This window comes from Rhincodon typus, chromosome 33, assembly GCF_021869965.1.
Source record: "Rhincodon typus isolate 14 chromosome 33, sRhiTyp1.1, whole genome shotgun sequence".
Classification (NCBI taxonomy): domain Eukaryota; kingdom Metazoa; phylum Chordata; class Chondrichthyes; order Orectolobiformes; family Rhincodontidae; genus Rhincodon; species Rhincodon typus.
The window spans coordinates 16833533-16856673 of NC_063364.1; the positions used below are offsets into that span (position 1 = coordinate 16833533).

At 41.1% G+C, this 23141-nt stretch overlaps 1 protein-coding gene across 3 annotated transcripts in view; it reads left to right on the forward strand.

The window, feature by feature from the left end:
- rnf111 (ring finger protein 111) overlaps positions 1 to 23141 on the forward strand; it is a 109441-nt gene that overhangs the window by 41855 nt on the left and 44445 nt on the right. For all 3 annotated transcript variants that reach the window (XM_048615988.1, XM_048615987.1, XM_048615986.1), the window contains one exon: positions 8706 to 8832. In XM_048615988.1, the coding sequence (XP_048471945.1) occupies positions 8706 to 8832 (127 nt within the window). The remainder of the gene's footprint in view (positions 1 to 8705; positions 8833 to 23141) is intronic.

Sequence of the window (23141 nt, forward strand, 5' to 3'; positions counted from 1 at the left end):
TCATCCAGCTCTACACCTTGTTATCTCAGATTCTCCAGCATCGGCAGTTCCCACTATCTGTGGAGATACTGTCTTCGTACAGAGCTCAGCAAACATCCTTGCTACTTGCTTAATCACATTTTGACTCTTGATTTATTGCCTATATCTGGGACTTGCATACTTGTGTTTAATACAGAGCTGTCGTAATGGTATCATAGAATGCTTTTCACCAGTGTCAATGCGGATGTTTCCAAGCACCAAATGTTATTTGCATCATTTTTTCCTATGACCTCTGCCATACGTTTTGATACTTCTGCTAAAATTGTTCCCTGAAGTTTACTCCAATGTAATAAGGAAACACTGCCGAACTAACCTGAGATTTACAGACTTAGAGATTGAGCTGATGTTGAATTGTTATAAAGCAAAACATTATTCACTGTATTTTGCAACAGTGTTGTTGAGTCTGTTGATGCATATTGCTACCTTGTGTTACGAGTGTACTAGGTTTTTCAGCCAAAGTGCTTGTCAATAGGGAATCTTTCTAAAATGCTTCGATATGTGAACCCGCTGTAGGAACAATGTATAAAGCAGATCTTTTGGCAAATTGCACATATGTTTTGTAGCTTCTCTTTGCTCCAAAGGTGTATTGTCACCTAGGATGTTTCCGAAACAGTTTAAGTTGTATTTAATACATCAAGATAGAAGCTCAGCTTTGCACAGTGTTGCATCTAGTTCTTACAACCTAGTCTTAAAGAAGCAAAGAATTTTTTTTAATGTTATCTCTGATTGTTAATCAGTGGCGAGGGTTTGCAGCGCTAAAATACAGCCATATCACCCAGACATCCCCTTTTGGCTTATGTCTTAAGATGGAAACCAGGGGATTGTATCTTGCCATATTTTTCTGCAGCTTCCTTCAAGTCATGTAAAAATTACCTGGTTATCGAGCATGATTATTTTGATGAAGGGAATCTGTCCATTACTATCTGAAATTTCAACTTCAAATGGACAAATACATGATGTTTGTTTTGGAAGAGAATTGTATGTCTTCAACATGTTTGAAAAATACGTTGTAAGCGTGAAAGACACAACGAATGTTTGTCTGCCACTCATCGTGTTATGCATATTAACTGAACTGGGTGTTTTCAGGTGAAGCTTCACTAACCAATTTTACATTTAAAAATTGCTGTTTCCCACTGTAACACAGTGGGTAAATGCGTTGTATCAACTGACAAGGACCTAGCCTTGCCTGTAAGGACATCATAATGTTTGCAGATAGTCGGAAACAGTAGATACCATGAGCATTATTGTTGACTTCAAGATGATGCGACATGAATGGTTAAATAAGTAAAGCAGGTGGAGAAGTGAGGTATTGCACCTTGGGAAGACAGTTATAGAAAAGTAGTGGCGTGACTTTGAAAAGTGTAGATAAGCAGAGAGACCACGTTGTGCATTTAAATAAATCCCAAAAGGTGGCAGAGTAATTTGATAAGATGGTTTAACAAAACAATGAGGTATTTAAGTTCAAAAATAGAGGCACAAGATATAAAAACAAACAGACTATAACAGAACTTTGTAAATCATTAGTTAGACCTCACCTCGGGTATTGCAGTCAATTCCAGGTAACACACTTCAGGAAAGATGCACGTCTTAGGTGATACAGGATGTTTTCTAGGATATTAGTTGTGATGAGATGTTTAACAGTAATGAGAGGGACTTCAGTAATGAGGAAGATTGGTAAACACTTTTATTGGGGAAGGATAACAGATGACCCAATACGGGTTTCAAGTTAAAATGAGGTTTTAATTGAATGAACAGAGACAAACTGCACTCTTTGGTGAATTGGGTCAACAACTAAAGATCATAGATTGAAAATCTTAAGCAAAAGATTGAGAGTGGACTTGGAGAAACGTTTTCATTACTGACCTGAAAAGGTTTTGGACACCAATTCGAGCAATGGTTTTAAAAGGATGTTGGTGGCTGCTTCACGTGGACAGGTGGGCTAAATGCAGCTGGTCTTTCGAAGATCCAGCTAGACACAGTGGGCCAAATGGTGCAATGTGCTGTAAATTTCTCCAATTTTTATTAACATTATCAGATGGTATTAATTCAGTTGCATAACTACAGATTGCTTATTTGGAAAACTATGTCTGAGGACTTTCAGTTTTTGTTGAAATGTGCCTTGTTATCCAAGGGAGGCAATGGTATTTAAGATGGAAAGTGATAGAAGGTAATGTTATTATTGCTGGACTATTAGTCTAGAGACCCACATAACGTTCTGGGGATCTGAGTTCGAATCCCATGACGGCAGATGGTGGAATTTGAATTCAATAAATATCTGGAATTAAGAATCTGATGATGTCCATGAATCCATTGTCGATTGCTGGAAAAACCCATCTGGTTCACTAATGTCCTTTAGGGAAGGAAACTGCCATCCTTTCCTGGTCTGGCCTCCATATGACTCCAGACCCACAGCAATGTGGTTGACTGTGAACTGCCCTCTGGGAAATTAGGGATGTGCAATAAATGCTGGCCTAGCCAGTGATGCCCTCATCTCGTGAATGAGTTAAAAAAACATTAAATTTGTGCCAACAGGATCACCTTAAATTGGCACTGGTAACCTTTTTTTGGTCACACTCACAACTGGACTTTGTATTAAGTAATTAGGACATCCAGATCCTAAATTTATTGCTCGAATGAGATCTTACCACATCCATCTACACTATTCGATATTACGTGCAGAGCTGTTGACTTATCAATTGCAGAGATGAGCTACTTCCTGGAGGTACTATTGTTTTCATAAGATTATTTTTTTGAATTCACCAGCTGAGAATTTGGATTTGGACCAAATGCAACACAACATGTAAACAATTAAGCTTAACTGCAACTCGTTGCCTCCATCTGTTACCAAACTAAACTATTTATCTTTTTCTGCTGTTCATTTTTGTGTTCATTTTTGCCAAGTCTCTGTGGTCGCAACATTCCTATGAAATGTTCTTGTGACCAAGCCCAGCACTGACAGTGACAAATAGCCCTGAATAAATCCACAAGGACATTCAGGCGAAACGTGTTTACCAAGGGAGTGGTTAGAATGTAGAACCTGCCACCACAGGGTGTAGTGGAAGCGACTAGCATCTGTCCATGTAAAGGGCAGCTTACTCAGCACAAAAGGACTGAGTTAAAAAGAGTGAACGAGCCTTTTGGGCCTGTTTCTGTGCTTTGAGCATGTAGAATACCTCTTGAATTTCTACAATTTGCTAAATCTTTGCCCATAACACACACAGCCAGTAAATCTTTACTTTCAAATGTGATATCACTGACTAATTTTAAAATAGTTCATCAATACAGTATGTGAAAATAAAATAAGCTTCTGCACATTTATGATCACAATGATTTATGCATCTTTATTTAACAACTCCATTACTATAAAATTGATTTTTCATTGTTAGCATTGACTGTTGTTTACAAATAGTGATTCAGAGATTTCTTTTTCAATTACAAGAGCCAAAGTGTAATCATGGAAGAAATTTTTTTTTCCATTCAATAAAATTGAATGAAAATGTAGGGAAAGGAACTTGATTGAATTTTCTTTAACGAAGCTACCAAAAAGATTGAGGAGGGCAGAGCAGTAGACGTTGTTTACTCGGTCTTTAGTAAAGCCTTTGACCAGATTCCACATGGTGGACCAGTTAGTAAAGTTAGATCTCATGGGATTCAGGGTGAGCTTGCCAATTGGATACAAAATTGGCTAATTGGCAGGAGATAGTGTTGGTCACAGACCTCCAGTCCGAAAAACAACGATGTTCCACAGGGATCCGTACTGGGTCTGCTTTTGTTTGTCATTTATAAAATGGATTGGATGAGAATATAGGAGACAACATTCGTAAGTTTGCAGATGACACCAAAATTGGTGGTATAGTGGACAGTGAAGAGGGTTCTCTAAGATGATAAAGAAATCTTGATCAATTGGGTCAATGGGCTGAGGAGTGATAGATGGAGTTTAATTTGGATAAATGTGAGGTACTTCATTTTGGTAATATAAACAAGGTCGATAACCTGGGTAGTTTTGTAGAACAGAGACCTAAGGGTTCGGGTACGTAATTCTTTAAAGTTTGCATCACAGATAGACAGAGTGGTTCAGAAGGTGTTTAGCACACTTTGCTTCATTCTTCAGACCTTTTGGGTATAGGAGTAGAGACATGATGTTGTGGTTGTACAGGACATTGGCGAGGCCTCCTCTGGAATAGGCTGTGTAATTCTGGTCACCCAGTTATAAAAGGATATTATTAAACTTGAGAGCGTTCAGAAGATTTCACAGGATTTACAAGGATGTTGCTGAGAATGGAGGGTTTGAGATATTAAAAAGACTGGAAAGATTGGGACTTTTTTCACTCGAGCATAAGAGGTTGAGGGGTGACCTTACTGACATTGAAAAAATCATGAAGGGCACAGATAAGGTGAATGACAAGGGTCTTTTCTCTGGGTGGGGAGTTCAAAACTAGGGGGTTATAATTTTAGGGTTACAAGGAAAGATTTTAAAAAGAATATGCGAGGCAATCTTTTTTTAAACCACAGAGTGGTTTGTGTGTCTAATGAACTACCAGAGAAAGTGATGGATGCAGGTGCAGTTACAACGTTTAAAAGACATTTGGATAAGTTGATGAATGGGAAAGGTTTGGAGGGATATGGACAAAGCACAGGCAGGTGGCCTAGTTTAGTTTGAGACTCTTGTGACTAAGCATAAAGTTCAGCTGATGTTTATGCCACAAGAGCTTCTTCAGCATTTGATGCAATTACGTTCTGTACAGGCTAGTGGACAGAATATTTACGTAGTGGCATTTAAAAATTTTAAAATAAAGTGTGAACTGGTTGGACCGAAGGCTCTGTTCCATGCTGTATGACTCCAGAATACCATCTATGACTAGAACTGATGCAAACTTCACAGTAGACTACTAACAAGACAACATTTGCTAAAACAACTTGAATAGTCTAAACTTATTTGGCTCTGGCAAAGTTTTCACATTAGGTCTGAAGCAACAACATAGACTACCCTTGAACCCAGTTTTTTTTGTTTATGGGATGTGGGTGTTTTATGGCAAAGCCAACATTTGTTGCCCCTTGAACTGAGTGACTTGTGAGGCCATTTTAGAGGGCAGGTATGATTTGACCACTTGGCTGTGTCTGGAGTCGTATGTTGTCCAGACTAGGTGTGGATGGCAGATCTCTTTCCCTAAAGGGCACTTGTGAGCCATGAGGGTTTTCACAACCATTGATAGTTTCTTGGTCACCATTTCTGAAAGTAGCTTTGAATTCCAAAGTTATGAATTTATTTTAACTCCTGTAGCTGCCATGATAGGATTTGCACCCTTGTCCCCAGAGCAGTAATCCGGGCCTCAATGACCTTGCCACTATCCTACTGTGTTCTCAACAATTCCACTTCTTAATTCACCTTCAGAAGAAAAGAGAAAACTTCTGAACAGAATACATGGGTTGAGGTCAAGAAAGAATTTTGATGGCTTGGTCATTGTTTTAGAATTCGTATCAGTAATTGTTGTCATTGATTTGTGTTGTATTGGTGATGATGGGTTATTTTTGCTTAAATTGAACATCATTTGTTGGACGCTGTCAGGCTTCGCTTAGTCCTAGTAACCATCTAAACTGACCTCTCGGCCCACTACTGAGGGAGTACTGCACTCATATTGGCTCTCTTTTTTTTTAAGAGATCCTAAATCAAGACTTGACTGTTTATTCCATTTCACTGGTGTGAACAAACATGTTCTGTGTCCTTGCCTGTATTTATAATGCAACCAGTCATCCACCTGCAGTTCTTTTGCAATCTTGCTGTGCACAAACTGCTGCTTTTTCCTCTATTATAACATTGGTTACGCTTAAGTGTTTATTATTCGTGGTTTTGGAGCATTTGGACAACATAACAAACGTTATATGAATGCAATTGTATTTGTTTCAAACAAATAGCCAGGTATGAAGCAAAAGTCAACTGCCTGCAGACAAAAGCATTGAATTTTCATCGTGGATAGTGTAAACTGCTGTTTGAAGATGATGTTCGTTTTCAGCATTGTAAAGAAAGCTCATAGAATTAAGGATGCAAGGAGTGTGGGTTTAGCTTGCCTGATCGACTTTTTTTCAAAATGAAGTTCAAATAACAGTAATTTAGAAATTGCTGTCCTCTTGAATAGAACCATAAGATTTAGTTGATACTATTAACCAGCGATTAAATGGGTAATGACTCTTAAAATACAATTCGTAATTCAACTGTATGGATGATGGCGTTCTTAAGGTGGACAAGCATTTAACTAGTAGTTTCTGGGAAGAATTATAATCATCACATTCTGCTTAGGTTTGTTGTGGAAACTCTCTTCACTGCAGCTGCATAGACCATTGCTTTTAATTTGGACTGAGTATTTAAACCTCTTTTTAGATGCTTTGCCCATAATTGTTTTTATTCCTTGATAACAGAAAATCGGAGAGGGTAAAAAAAAAAAATGAGCAGCTGTTGTGATTTTATTTGTTTGGCTTTTTTTATTTGTAATTATTGCATTTTCATTTTAAATAAAACTTCCAGCTATTGATCATTTTGAAGACGGCAGTAACCTTTTATCATATTTAAATATGATCTAAGATCAAAATTTTCTGCTCCAAACTCTCTCCATAATTCACTTGATAAATAAGCATGTGTGGTTGAATTATACAGACCAGTAGCTGTCATGTTCAAATTCAGATTTCCAGTTTCTGAGTCAGTTGTCTAAGCCAGGTTAATCACATGAAGATGACCAATGACTTGAAAGTGTGCACATATTTTGTACTTTGGGGAAGAAAGAATGAGAGAGAAACTGGCAAAAGTGCCAGAGATTTGGGAGATTGATAAAGCTGTCTATTTGTAACTGTAACCCTCCTTTTACACTTTTCTTTTTATTCATGTTTAGCACGTGTCACTGGCAAAGCCAGCACTTTTTTATATCCCCATTCCTCAGTGCTCTGACAGATGATAGCCATGACCTTCCTTAAACCACGATGTAGCGAAGTTGCTGCCTTGGTGTTGTTTAGCTTTTTGATTCAACTAAGTAGCCTGCTTGGCAATTTGAATGCAGTCTAATCACATGCAGATGAAAGTGGGTCTCCTCCCTTAAAGGCTATCAATGAACCAGTTTTACAACAATCATCACTTTTACCAAGTTTTCTGGATTTCTCAAACTGCTTTTGAGGGTATTTGAACTTGCCTTGTATCACTTGTAGCTGTCCTAAGAACATAAGAACTAGGAGCAGGAGTAGGCCGTCTGGCCCTTCGAGCCTGCTACGCCATTCAATAAGATCATGGCTGATCCTTTCGTGGACTCAGATCCACTTACCCGCGTTCTCACCGTATCCCTTAATTCCTTTATTGTTCAAAAAAAAATCTACCTTTATTTTAAAAACATTTACTGAAGTAGCGTCAACTACTTCACTGGGCAAGGAATTCCACAGACTAACAACCCTCTGGGTGAAGAAATTCCTTCTCAGTTCAGTCCTAAATCTGCTTCCTCTAATCTTGAGGCTAAGACTTATTATAATGTGCCTGACATTTTGACTAGTGGTTAGGAAGAAAGAAATTGAGACAGCAACGTATTTCAGAATGATGCATAAAATTAGATTCACAGCTCAGTGAGTACTTTGACTCCCTGTTTAGTCCTTTGCCTCCCAATAATTAGAATTTTAATTAAGTTATAAACTGAATGCCCTCATATACTATAAGTGATTTTGTGAAGAAGTCCATGCTTTAAATTGAGCACGCACAACCACGTGCCAGTTACAAATAGATGTTGTACCTTACTCTCTTGACAGTATTCCTATTTCCATTCATGTAAAACCAAAGCAGGTAGAAATAGTTTTGAAACTATTTCAGTACTGCATGTGTTGTGTTCTCTCAGAATTTGAGTTTTAAAGTTGTGGCCAGCAAGGACCCTAAGAAATAGCAAATATTTATAAGTACATTATTTACATGTTATTGAAGCTAATGCCTGCATTTAGGCATTTAAAAATAAAAATTGCAGGGAGAAATTTGTCTCCTTGTGCTCGCTCTTGCCCCTGGCAGAGGACATATAACTACCTTTGACATGATGGACAGAGCGCTGAAATTGTAGAGCAAGCCTGTTAATATCTGGCAAACAAACGGCTGAATAATTTATTTAAGTCGTGATTCTTGAAAAGTTGATTTTTGTTTGAGGTGCTTTAGATATTGCAGAATTGGCTGCTTTTGTTTCAGACTTTCAGAAATTAAGTTTTCCTGTCATTCAGAGTTGGTCTTATTCCAAGCTCATTATGAAGCAACAGTGAAATAAGTAGTCATAGTTCAACTCCAGACTTTGTATTTTGAATCTCTGCGGGCTTAGTTTATTCATAAATGTGGTCAAAATGCGGTAAATTGTGTTGATAGTTTCACAAATCAGTGAAGATTTGAATTTTACACAGGAAAATGTTCAATGTATGGAAAATGGATGAACTTCAAAGAAAAAGGTTTGTTGATAGCTTTCAGTTTTGATAATATGTATTAGATTGATGCAGCATGTTTTAGCATTATTAACTATACATTAACCAAATACCACTGGCAATATTTTTGTCTCTGAAATGTTTGTGGTATGTAGGTCACATTGGGTGTAACTGAACCTACAACACCACATATTTTGTTGTGCATGTTAAATTTTTGCTGATTTTAAATTTTCTATTGTTTGCAGGAAATATTGATGAGGATGTTGTGGTGATTGAGGCCACTTCAGCTCCCCAGGTTACTGCCAATGAAGAAATCAATGTTACCTCAACAGACAGTGAAGTGGAGATTGTCACTGTTGGGGACAATTGCAGGTAGAGTTTCCATGACTTCTAATCTGTTAAAGATGAAAATTCACTGAACTTTGAATGTCGATTTATGAAAGATATTCCCAGATTCCTTCAAGCTTCTCTCTGTGGGTAGTTGTATTCTGTTGTAGTCCTTTAAGTAAAGCTTTTCATGGTCTACAACAGTAATACTGTATACAGGTGCAATGTGTACTACGGTTTAACATTTCAGAAAGTTACAATCTCATGCATTAACAATATTGTCTAAATGAGAGAGGTGCAATTAAACGTTTTTAATTTGGTATTTTTTCACAGATCCTAAAATTGGTTTCTGTAGTAGCACTCCTGCCTTTCAATCAGATTGATATGGGTTCATATCTCATGCTTACTGATAATTGCATATAGTGCTACTCAGCTTAAATGCCTGCTTTTCAACTCAGGTTAAAATGAGGCTACATAGGCTGTGCATGAGGAATTTTTTTTTTGGTAGGAGATAAATAAGTTTTAGAACACGATAAGATCCTGACAGTAAATAAGATTCATGTTATGAGATCATGAAGAGAATATCGTTGAAGGGCTAGCTAGCTCAACTGAAGAGGGAGATCAGCCTTAAAATTTTGCAGAAGGTAACGGAATAAATGGCTGGCAGTTTTTCTATACTGTCAGCTCAATCAGAAGGCCCCTAGCTTTCAAACCTAAACAGCCCACTGGGAGAGGTGGGCCCTGCTGAGGCAAGTCTGCTACTTGATGTAAAATTGGATTAATAATGCAGAACAACTCAATTAGACATAGAGTCTTTGACTCAAGAGATCCACGATCTGTCAGAGAAGGCTGCTTCTATGATCTTGCAGCTTCTGGGCATGGTGGGGGTAGGACTGCTCTCGACTGCCTTCAAAATATTACTAGGCCTGAAAATTCACCCTTAATTCAGGCTTAGGGTATTTAAATTGACTTTCTGCCTTGGAGAAGCGGGCAGCTGATCCACATATTAAGCTGCCCGTGGGAAAGCTTTCTAAGTTGTAGGAATGCTTCTCTTTTTGGTGGGGGGGTGGGCTGGGGAAGGGAGATTTAAAAAAAAAAACTAGCCAATCCAATTTTTCCATATAACCGGAATTTTCCAGGCAACGTCCTTCTAAATCTTCCCTGTAACCTCTCTTGTGCAATTATATTTTTCTTACAGCGCATTGATCAGAGCTGCACGCTGTACTCCAGCTATGGCCTAGCCAATGTTTCCGCAGTTCCAGCATAACCTCCCTGCTTTTTTTTCCTGTGCCTTGGCTAATAAAACTCCACCTCATTCACTGTGGCTGTCAGCCATCTTCAAAGATCTATGGACATGCATTTCAAAGTCCTCAGTACTCTCCCATTTATTGTGCATTCCCTTGCACTGTTATCTCAAATCACTCCACACTGAATGTCACTTATCACTTTTCCACCTACCCAACTAGTCTATTGTTGTCTTCCTATAGCCTGCACCAGTGTTCCCTAGAGGTGCCGGTGTTGGACTGGGGTGGTACACAGGTACACCTGTGCAGTAGCTAAAGGAAAGCTCTGCTGTACGACTTCTTCTTCTGTGGTTTAAATATACCACTTGGAGGTTATTCAAAGTCTGAGCCACAGAATTAGAGGAATTGTTGACTTGCAACTTTGTTTGAGTTTATATCAATCACTGGGCCAGTTTGTACTTTCTGCAAACTTCTTAGTTGCATTTGCTTCATTTAGGTCCCTGAGACATTCATTTCCCATGCACAAAGCCAAGTTGACTATCCCTAATCAGTCCTTCCCTTTCCAAATACATTTAAATCCTGTCCCTCAGGACCCCATCCAACAATTTTCCCACCACCAATGTCAGGCTTACCAGTCTATAGTTTCGTGGCTTTTCCTTACCACCTTTCTTAAATAGTGGCACCACGTTAGCCAACCTCCAGTCTTCTGGTTCCTCACTTGTGGCGATCAATGATGCAAATATTTCAGCAACGGGCCCAGCAATCACTTCCCTCACTTCCCACAGAGTTCTAGGGTATATCTGATAAGGTCCAGGGGATTTATCCACCTTTATGCATTTTAAGACATTCAGCACTACCTCTTCTGCAATGTGGACATTTTTCAGGATGTTACAATTTATTTCTCCACATTCTCTAGCTTTCATATCCTATTGTGGAGAAGGATATAGAAGATAGAGAACGTGGGGAAATAAACTGTGATATTCTGAAAATGTCCTTGTTACAGAGGAGGAGGTGCTGAATGTCTTGAGATGCATAAGGTCCTGGGGATTTATCTACCTTTATCAGATCTACCCTAGAACTCTGGGAAGCTAGAGAAGTGATTGCTGGGCCACTTGCTAAGATATTTGTATCATTGACAGCCACAGGTGAGGTGCCAGAAGACTGGAGGTTGGCTAACGTGGTGCCGCTATTTAAGAAAGATGGTAAGAAAAAAAACCATGTAACTATAGACCGGTGAGCCTGACATCAGTAGTGGCAAGTTGTTGGTGTTACAGAGGGGGAATGGCTGAACCCTTCTGATAGTTAAACCAAAACACAAGCCCCAACCTGTGATGATGGGAGTAGAGGTTCCCTTCTAATAATTACCCTCAAAACACCCAGAGAAGCTCACTTCTCCCCTCGTAATCTATTAAAAGAGTGTTCAAAAGAAAAAATCCCTGATTTCCACTTTACAAATAACAAAAAACAATTTGTTCATTTAATCCTAACAATGAACAAATTAACAGAATTACTAACAAACCAACAATTCCCCCCTGGACTACTAACTACTCCCTATCTGGTTTAAATTCTACTGGAATACTGTTCAATAAACACAAGTCCCACTTGTATAAACCCAATTAATAAGACGACAATAAATTAAAACTTAGTCTATGCGAACTTGAAAGAATTTTTCTTCTATCGATTTCAGCCGTCTTGGATGTTTTTCTCTTTAATTTCTGCGGTGACGGCTTTGAGCTAAAATGCCATGGTATCTTTAGGGCTTTTTAGAGAGCTTAAAAATATTTTGTGAAAGCCAGGTTTATATGTCAAGAGGTGGACTTGATTTTGCTGTAGATGACAATTGGCTGTCCCTGATCTTCCGAATGGCCTCATCAATTTCCTATAATGCAATTGGTTTCAGGTTGTCAACACCATTCGAATTAAATTCAATTGGTTTTCTGTATCTTGGTGCTTGTTATAAATTAATTGGCCAAATTCAAACTCGTTGTCAAAATATCAAAACAATCTGAGGTTTCCACTCACACAGCCAATGGATGCATGTGGCAATTTTAGAACTGTCTGTACAATTTCCCAGCTGTTTACAGACACCTTCTCTGTTTAAGCTTAAAAGCACTTTACCACACATTTAGCTTCCTGCCTTTCAATTGAATCATAGAATCCCTACAGTGTGGAAACAGGCCCTTCGGCCCAACAAGTCCACACCAAACCTCAGAGCATCCTACCCAGACCCATCCCCCTATAACCCACCTAATCTACACCTCCCTGAACACTATGGGCAATTTAGCATGGCCAATCCACCTAACCTGCCCATCTTTGGACTGTGGGAGGAAACCCATGCAGACACAGGGAGAACGTGCAAACTCCTCACAGACAGCCGCCTGAGGCTGGAATCGAACCCGGGTCCCTGGCGCTGTGAGACAGCAGTGCTAACCACTGTGCCACCGTATTCATGAATACTGTACCCAACTTCGTAACAGAGGGGATCCCAAGAGATAGAATTTGCGTGTGTTTGGAAAGGCAAGGAGTGATTAGGGATAGACATCATGGCTTTGTGCATGGGAAGTTGAGTTCCACTAGCTTGATTGAGTTTTTTGAAGAAGTAACGAAGAGTATTGATGAGGGCAGTGTGGTGTACGTGATCTTTATGGACTTGCGTAAGGTGTTGGACAAGGTTTCTCATGGTACACTGAGAAACCATGATTAGGTGCAAGATTAGATCACATGGAATAGAGGGACGACTAGCTATTTGGATGCAGAACTGTCTTGAAGGTAGAAAACAGAGGTTGGTGGCAGGGGGTTTGCTTTTCAGCCTGGCGACGTGTGACCAGCAGTGTGCCACAAGGATCAGTGCTGGGTCCACTGGTTTTCATCATTTATATAAATGATTTGGATGGGAATAAAGGAGGTATGGTGAGTAAGTTTGCAGATGACACTAAAATTGGATGTCCATTGGACAGTGAAGATGGTTACCTCAGCGCACAACGGGCTCTTGATCAGATGGGCCAATGGGGTGAGGAGTGGCAGGTGGAATTTAATTTCAATAAATGTGAGGTGGTACATTTTGGAAAGGCAAATCAGGGGAGGACTTATACACTTAATGCTAAGGTCCTGGGGAGTGTTGCTGAACAAAGAGACCTTGGAGTACAGGTATATAGTTCCTTGAAAGAGGAATCGCAGGTAGACAGGATAGTGAAGAAAGCGTTTGGTATGCTTGCCTTTATTGGTTAGTGCATTGAGTATAGGAATTGGGAGGTCGTGTTCAAACTGTACAGGACATTGGTTAGGCCACTGTTGGAATACTACATTCACTTCTAGTGTCTCTGCTACAGAAAGGATTTTGTTAAACTTGAAAGGGTTCAGAAAAGATTTACAAGGATGTTGCCAGAGTTGGAGGGTTTGAGCTGTAGGGAGAGAATGAATAGCCTGGAGCTATTTTCCCTGGAGCATTGGAGGCTGAGGGGTGACCTTAGAGGTTTATAAATTCATGAGAGGCTTGGATAGAGTGAATAGCCGAAGTCCTTTTTGCCTGGGGTAGTGGAGTCCAAAACTAGAGGGCATAGGTTCAATGTGAGAGGGGAAAGATTTAAAAGGGACCTAAGGGGCAACATTTTCATGAAGAGGTTGGTGCGTGTATGGAATGAGCTGCCAGAGGAACTGATACAGGCTGGTACAATTAAAACATTTAAAAGGCGTCTGGATGGGTATATGAATAAGAAGGATTTAGAGGGATATGGGCGAAATGCTGGCAAATGGGACTAGATTTATCTGGGAAATGTGGTCAGCATGGACGAGTCGGACTGAAGTGTCTGTTTCCGTGCTGTATATCTCTATGACTCATTGAAATATACCTACAAAAGTCAAGGGACCTACTAATGAACCTTGTGGAATCCCACCCTAAGCTACTTTTCTAGCTTGAAAATCATCCATTATCTGTTGCTTCTTATCTCAAAGCAGATTTTGAACCCAATTCATGGACATTTAGTTTTTTTTGGCCAGTCGACCTCATGAGATGCTCTGATAAAATCCACATAGAATGCATCAAGTGCGCTATTTCATTAACTGTCCTCCCTATCTCCTCAAAAATGTCAGTCGTGTTAGTAAGACATAACCTTCTCTTAGCAAATCCATTCTTTGTCTTTGTCATGTATTTCATCAATCCATCTTTTTGTAAGTGGAGATTTATCCTATCTCTTAGAATTTTCCCAATAATTTCCCAAGCACTGAGGTTTGGCTGACTGACCTGTAATTGGTCAGTCTGTCCCTTTTTCCAATAACTATACAATGTTTTCCGTCCTTCACTTCTCTGGCACCATGCCCATACCATTATCAAGTTTTCTGTGGAATTTAAGATGTGAGAATTTTGATTATATGGTATGGTTACAGTTGGATTTTATTTGGCTTTTGTTAACACTGCATCTATTCCTTTTCCGTGTTGAGGGTTAAGAAAACAGCAAACTCTACGCATGATCATTCAAAGAAGTTGAAGAAAGGCTAAGTATTTTTCAGTGCAGTGAGCAATACATTTATGAATGCATGACTTTGGTGTGGTAGGTGAGCCCATATTTAGTGACCACATTCTGTGCTTACGGAAAGCTGGCTGTAGAGTCGTAGACTGTTAGAAAGCAAGAAATTGTTTGGCACATTGTGCTTCTGCTGTCTATTTGAATGAATTGTGCACTTTATCTGACCACTTAGAACCATCGAACAATAGGAATGATAAAGCACAGGAGAGGCCATTTGGCCCATCTGGTCTGTGCCAACCCAAAGATACCCAGATGCCCTTTGTCATCCCATCTTCCTGCATTCGGCCCGTAGCCCTGACAGCATTTAAGGTGCAGATCCAGGCACTTTTTAAAAGAGTTCAGGGTCTCCGCCTCTACCACCAACTCGAGGAGGCACTGGCTGGACTGTTAATCCAGAGATCCAGGTAATGTTCTGGGTACCCAGGTTCGGATCCCACCACGACAGATGGTGGATTTTGAATTCAATAATATTCTGGAGATAAGAGTCTGATGATGACAGTGAAATTATTGTAGATTGTTTAAAAAAAAACCCATCTGGTTCACTAATGTCCTTTAGGGAAGGAAACTGCCATCCTTACCTGGTCTGGCCTACATGTGACTCCAGCGCCACAGCAATGTGGCTGACTCTTAACTGCCCTATGGGATGGGCAGTAAATGCTGGCCTAGCCAGTGACACCTTCATCCCATAAATGAATAATAAAAAAAATCTCAAGCAGCAAATTCCAGACACCCACCACCCTCTTTCTTTTTTTAAAAAAACTTTTTCCTCTCATCCCCTCTAATCCTTCTGCCAGTTAGCTTGAATCTATGACTCCTGGTTTTGAACTCTCTGCCAAGGGAAACAAGCTCCACCTGTCTACACCATCTCTATCCCTCACAATTTTGTCTCCCTCAATCATGTCACCCCTCAGCTTTTTCTGTTACAAGGAAAACAACTCCAACCTCCACACATATCTACAGTTCTCCAGCTCTGGCAAAAGTCTAGTAAGTCTTCTCTGCACTCTCTGCAGAGAAATTATGTCCTTCCTGAATGTAGTATCCAGAACTGCACATAGTACTCCACTTGTGGCCTCACTGGTGTCTTATACAGTTTCATCATTATATCCCTACTTTTGTATTCTATATATCTGCCAGTGAAGGAGAGTATTCCATATGCCTTTTTTTTACAACCTTACCTACCTGCACTGCTACCTTTAGGGACCTGTGCACTTACACACCAAGATCTCTTTTTTTTTCATGTACCTCTCTCAGTCTATTACTGTTTATTGTGTATTTCCATTTACTGTTTAACCTCTTTAAATGCATCCCCTCACACTTGGCAGAGTTGAACTTCATCTGCCACTCTCCTGCTCACTCCACCAACCCATCTGTATCATTTTGGAGCTTATAGTTATCCTCTATGCTGTCCAATACATGGCCAATTTTTGTGTCATCGGCAGATTTCCCAATTCTGCCCCTCACATTAAAGTCCAAATCGTTAATGTATAAATCCAACAGCAGGAGTCCCAATTCCAAGTCCTGCAGAACACCATTTGAAACGGCTTTCCATTTGCAAGGGCAGCCATTGATCACTGAAATTTGTTTAGCATTCAAATGTTCTGATTTCATTTGATTTGTGACTGCTTGACTCAGTGGTCAGGATTCTGGCATCTAAGCTGCCAAGGTTATTTGTTCAAGTACCATTCTAGAACATGAGAGCTTCACTTGGAATGACAATATAATTCAGTATTGTAAAACTGTTATATTGTTGACAGTCTTATCCTTTTGATGTGATGACAAAGTCTCTTTTGGCAATTAAACAGAGAAACAGGAATAGACCATTTGCTGCTGAAACCTGCTACATCATAACTTTACATTAAGGCTGATGTGCACACCAACTCCATTAATCTATCTTTGTTCAATGTGCAATTAATTCTTTTTATCAAAAGTACCTGTTAGTCTTGGTCTTGAACATTTCAATTGCATCAGCATTCACAGCCTTTTGAGGGAATAAGGTCCGGGTTTCCATTACTCCTTGTATGGAAAAATTGAACATAGTACTGTGAATGGAGTCTGACTAAGGTTCTGTACACCTGAAACACAGCTTCCTCACTTTTGTATGCCCTTGAGAGAAAGGGTAACATAGCATTAGTCTTCAAATTACTTTTTGTAATTCCTTTATCTCTCCAGAGTTCCTAGTTTCTCAATATTTAAACAAATATTCCAAGTTGTCAGAAGTGAATAACCTTATGCTTCTGCATATTGAACTTCATCTGCTATACTTTCTCTCCACTTACTTACTTTGGCTGTAGGTAACAAAATCTTCCTCAAAAGGAGGTTTTGGGAAATGTTTTGAAGATGGTGAGAGGGAATACAGTTGGTTAATGGAGGAGTTCCAGAGCATGTGAATAATAACTTATAGTACTAATAGGGCAAAGGGAAGAATTGCACAAAAGGCCAGTTTCTGACAACTAATCCTGCAGTGTGGATGCAAGCCTGGAATATATTGCAGTGATAACAGTTAAGGCTGGACATTGAGAAATTTGAAGATAAGCAAGATTTTAAATATATACATTACAGTATTCCGATCATTTGGAGGTGATGGACAAGCAGGACTTTTAGTGGCCTAATATGGGCTGTTTCAAATGAGTCTGTTTGTACAGAGAACAGAGGATTGGAAGTCAGGGGGACTTTGGAGAAATCTGGCTGAGAAGTAGTAAAAGAATAGGTGTCATGGTTCCATTATGGACTGACAACAGTTGCGACCAAGCCAGGTGATATACGTTCTTGATTAAGAGTCATAGAGATGTACAACATGGAAATAGACCCTTCAGTCCAACTCATTCATGCTAACCAGTAATCTTAAATTTATCTCAACTGCCAGAATTTGCCCATATCCCTCTAAATCCTTCCTATTCACATAACCATCAGGATGCCTCTTAAATATTGTAACCGTATCTGCCTCCACCACTTTCTCTGGCAGCTCGTTCCATACACACACCATCCTCTGTGTGAAAAAGTTGCCCCTTAAGGCCCCTCTTAAATCTTTCCCCTCTCCCGTTAAACCTATGTTTAACTCCCCTAGCTTGGGGAAAAGACCTTGGCTGTTTAGTCTATCCATGCCCCTCATGATTTTATAAACCTCTAAAAGGTCACCCCTCGGCCTCCGACGCTCCAGGGACAATGGCCTCAGCCTATTCAGCATCTCCCTCCTGCTCAAACCCTCCAACCCCTGCAACATCCTTCTAAATCTTTTCTGAACCCTTTGAAGTTTCACACCATTTTTTCTATAGCAGAGAGACCAGAATTGAATGCAGTGTTCCAACATGGCCTAACCCATATCCTGTTCAGCTGCAACATGACCCCCAACTCCTATACTCCATGCACTGACCAATGAAGGCAAGCATTCCAAATGCCTGTCCACCTGTGACATTTTTCCCAATATCATATTAAACAACTTTTGCTGGCCTCCTGACCAATTTCTCTCCCACATGGTTAAGTGTCATTGAAACAAATATTTGAGAATTATTTTTGAATTCACAAATCTTTCGAGTCATACAGTACAGAAACGGACTCTTCAGCCTGATTCGTTCATGCCGACCAGCTTTTCTGAATTGAGCTAGTCCTGTTTGCCTATGTTTGGCCCATATCCCTCTAAACCTTTCCTCCCCCTAAACCTGTACCCATCCAATGTCTTTTAAATGTTATTATTGTACTCACCTCCACCACTTCCCCGGCAGTTCATTCCATATACACAGCACTCTCTTGTATGAAAAGTTGCCCCTCGGGTCCCTTTTAAATCTTTCCCCTCTCACCTTAAACCTATGCCCTCTAGCTTTGAATTCCCCTACACGAGGGAAAAGATCTTGGCTTTTCGCCTTACCTATGACCCTCATGATTTTATAGAACTCTATAAGGTCACCCTCAGCCTCCTTCCGTCCAGGGGACAAAGTCCCAGCTTATCCAGCCTCTCCCTATAACCTCAAACCCTCCGGTCTCAGTAACATCCTTGTAAATCTCATTTGCACCCTTTCCAGTTTATTAACATCTTTCCTACAGCAGAGGAACCAGAATTGTACTCGGTACTCCAAATGTAACCTTACCAATGTCTTGTATGACCATAACATGATATCCCAACTACTGTACTTTGTTGAAGATTAATTTGTTTCTTAAAAGATTGGGACCATTCCTTTTTCGCAAGATGATTGTGGTTCCGACTTAACTAGTGTGGGAGCCTTAACAATTAACAGTTGGACTTCTCATGGGCATCTGTTTTCACACTGAATTTAGTTTTGCTATGGATAAATATTTTCTTTAATTAAATCTTTGGAAGCAACAGAATTTACCTGAGGAAGGGTCACTGGACCTGAAATGTTAACTTTAATTTCTCTCCAGAGCTGCTGCCAGACCAGCTGAGCTTTTTCCAGCAATTTCTGTTCTTGCTTCTGATATACAGCATCTGCAGTTCTTTTCGGTTTTTTACAAACAATTTCTTCATTATTTTACATGTTCATGTTTTTGAGCTTCTTGCTTAAGCAAGATTGAGTAGATCAGGGTTAAGATTTTACAGGGATGCTTGTATACTAATTATTGGGTATTATCTCTTTTTAAAAAAATGAACATGCTCACTTCCTTCAATTTGCCAAACTCAATTGATAGATCCTGCTGTGTATGTGCAGAATACCATTGAAGACCATACTGGAGAAGCTTATGGATAAGCCTGTCTTTCCCTGCCAGCTGTGGAACATGTTGCAGTAATAATTTTTGCAAGGAAGAAGGGGGGAATTGTTAATGAAAATTACCAGTGATGATGAGAATTTTTGAAATATATTGGTGCCTTTGTTTTCTGCCATAACAAATTAATGGTATTTTGAGATTCTGAAACTGTGAAGCAAGAACAGATTTGTTTCTGTCTATAGCCAGGAGTATTTTTCTTTCCTGCGTTTGTCCAATTGGAAGGTGATATGACAGATGTTGATATAGAAAATTGTTTAGACTTTTATATTTTTGAAATTAGATTCATGAATCTAATTGAAGGCATTTCTTCCTCCTCCTTATCACAGGAGATGATTTTTCTCGATGCCCTTCACACCCACACTGACTGCAAAGACGCCTGCTAGAATTTTTTTTTCAAAGATATACTTTATTCATAAAAGGAAATCTTTATGTACATAGACAGTTAACGAAGTCGTTTGGGTCTATACTCTCTTTACTTACAGAGAATAAACGTTGGCATTTGCCTTTCTCTGTATTTACAGTTAACCTCTTGGCATTTAGCTGAGGCATGAGCAGGGCCCGGTTACTAAATGGATCCCTGGATACTGAAAGGAAGGGCCTCACTCGGTGGTCTTTCACCACTGTGTCTTGGCGGCAGCTGCCCCAACCTTTCGTGTGTCCTTCAGCACATAGTCCTGGACCTTGGAACACTCTGTCAGGGTCAGCTCTTTAAGCTGGAAGACCAGCAAGTTTTGGGCAAAACAAAGAGTAGTTTCCACCACGTTGATGGTCACATGGGCACAGTTAATGTTTGTCTCGGTGTGGGTCCCGGGGAACAGACCATAGAGCACAGAGTCCCGTGTCACAGAGCTGCTCAGGACAAACCTCAACAAAAACTACTACATTTCTCTCCAGACTTCCCTTGCATAGGCACATCCCAGAAGGAGGTGTATGACAGTGTCATCCCCTCCACAGCCGCTTTGAGGGCAGCGTGCAGTGGCGCAGAGAATCCAGGCGTGCATGAAGGATCTTGCTGGCAGAGCCCTTCCCACCACCAACCAAGCAATGTCCTGGTGCTTGTTGGAAAGTTCTGGTGATCAGGCATTCTGCCAAATGAATTTTGACAGTCTGTACAGGGAACCACTCGATAAGAACCACCCTTTCCTTTTCCCAAAGGGTCATAAGGAGCTACGTGCTGACCACTGCCTGATGGACTTGTGGTCAAAGTTGTTTTTTCACAAATTTCTCCATGAAGGACAGGTGATACGGGACTGTCCAAATACTTCCAGTGTTCCACAGCAATAAGGCCAAGCCTATCCTTCGCAATACCGGGGACAGGAACAACCTCAGTAAGTAGTGACACTTGGTGTTTGCGTACCAAGGATCAATGCATAGCTTGATGCAGCCACAAACAAGGGTGGCCATCAGGGTGAGGGTAGCACTGGGTGTGTTGGTCCTCCGCTTTGTCCAGTTCTTTATACATAATGTCCCTTTGGACTCAGTCCATTTTTGACTCCCAAATGAAGTAAGATGGCCTAGGTCACTGCAGTGGCACAGGTTCGGGGAATAGGCCAGACCTGCAGCATGTACAACAACACTGAGAGTACCTCACACCTGATGACTAGGTTTTTACTCGCAATGGAGAGGTACCGGTGCTCCTATCTGCCTAGTTTCTGCTTCACTTTAGTGACATGCTCGTCCCAGGCTTTGGCGCAAGCTCCAGCCCCTCCAACCAAATACCCAGCACCTTCAGGTAACCTGCCCTGATGGTGAACAGGATAAAAGATTGGCTGGCCCGGTTCCCAAAGAGCATGGCCTCACTCTTGCCTTGATTTATCTTGGCACCCGAGACCAGGTCAGACTGGCCACAGATGCTCATGAGCCTGCACACTGCCATGGATCTGAGCAGAAAAAAGCGACATCATCCATTTACGGGGAGGCTTTGACCTGCAGGCCTCCGCTGCCTGGAATAGTCACCCCCCTCAGGCTCACATCCTTCCTGATTGATTTGGCAAAAGGCTCTATACAACACACAAACAAGGCAGAGAGGGGCCGTCCTACCTGACTCCAGATCTGATCGGGAAGCTTTCTGAATCCCACCCGTTGATAGAAACTGTGTGAAAGATGTTGATGTAGAGCAGTCGGATCCAATTGCAGATACCATCCCAAAAGCCCATTTTGGAGAGGATATCTGTCATGTACATGTGCAATATCCTGCTAAGGCCTTCTCCGGGTCCAGGCTGATGAAGCAGGTGACCAGCCTCCTATCCTGCACGTAAGTGATTCTCCTCTCCCAGAATGCAAACGCGCGACGACTCAGCACCCTCTGGTTGGAAGTTCTTCCTCCTGCTTATCGCCGGGGATGATCTTCCGCGATATCCTTCACGTCCACACTGACTGTGAAGTCCTGTTCCAGAATTTTTTATTTCAAAAACATACTTCAGTCATAAAAAATCCTTGTATATATACATTGACACAAAAGCTGTTGGGTTCTGCACAATTGCATATCAAGTAAACACAAAACATTGGAGTTTGACTATACACAAAACCAAAGACCTTTCTTAGACATATGATACTAGTATTTATATATATTTGACACACTAGGAGGGTCCAATAACTGTATGCACCCCCATTTACCTTCAGCAGGAAGACCTTCGACCATGGTCTTTCCCACTGCCCCTTGACGACAGCTGCCCCAACCTTTAGTGTGTTCCTCAGCACATAGTCCTGGACCTTGGAATGTGCTAGTCTGCAACACTCAGCTGGGGTCAACTTCTTGTTCTGGAAGACCAATGAGGTTCGGGCAGACCAAAGAGCGTTTTTCCCCCAAGTTGATGGTTCTCCAGGCGCAGTCGATGCTTGTTGCACTGTGCATCCTGGGGAGCAGACCATTGAGCACAGAATCCCACGTCATGGAGCTGCTTAACAAAAACCATTGCATCTTCATCCAGACTTTCTTCGCAAAAGCATATTTCAGGAGGAGATGTGACAGTCTCGACCCCCTACCCCCCACAGCCACTTCAAGGGCAACAAGCGGTGGCACAGGCCAATTGATGTCTTGGTGCTTGTTGGAAAGTTCTGGAGATGAGGCATTTTGCCAAACGACATTGACAGTCTGCACAGGGAACCACACAACACAATCCACCCTCTCTTCCCATAGGTGTTGAGGATGCTATGTGCTGACCACTTCCTGATGGACTTGTGGCCAAAGGGGTTTTTCTTTGCAAATTCCACTTTGAAGGACAGGTGATACAGAACGGTCCAAATACTGTGAGCATCCCACGACTGCAAGGCCAGTCCCATCCTTCACAACTCCGGGGGCCGGTAGAACCTCCGTGCATAGTGACAGTTGGTGTTTGCGTACTGAGGGTCTTCGCACAGTTTGATGCAGCTGCAAACAAAGGTGACCATCAGGTTGAGGGCAACATTGGGTCTGTTCTTGCCCCACCTTATCCAGAGTTTTGTACATGGAGTACCTGCAGGCCCGGTTGATCTTAGGCTTCCAGATGAAATGGAAGATGGCTCAGGTAACTGAAACAGCACTGTTTTGTGGGATGGGCCAGACCTGTGCTACGTACTACAACAGAGTGCTTCACACCTGATGACCAGGTTTTTACGCACAATGGAAAGGGAACAACACTCCCTAAGGACCAGTTTCTGCTTTACTTTGGTGATGCGCTCCTCCCAAGATTTTTTGCACGCCCCGGCCCCTCTGCACCGTCAGGTGACCTGTACCCTGGGTGAAGGGAATGAAGGATCAGCGGCCCAGTTCCCAAAGAACATGGCTTCACTCTTGTCTCGATTTACCTTGGCTCTAAGGTTTTAGAGTAGATTTGTAGCTTGGGTTGTGGATGTTGTGGTTGGTTGGCTCGCCGAGCTGGTTCGTTGTTTT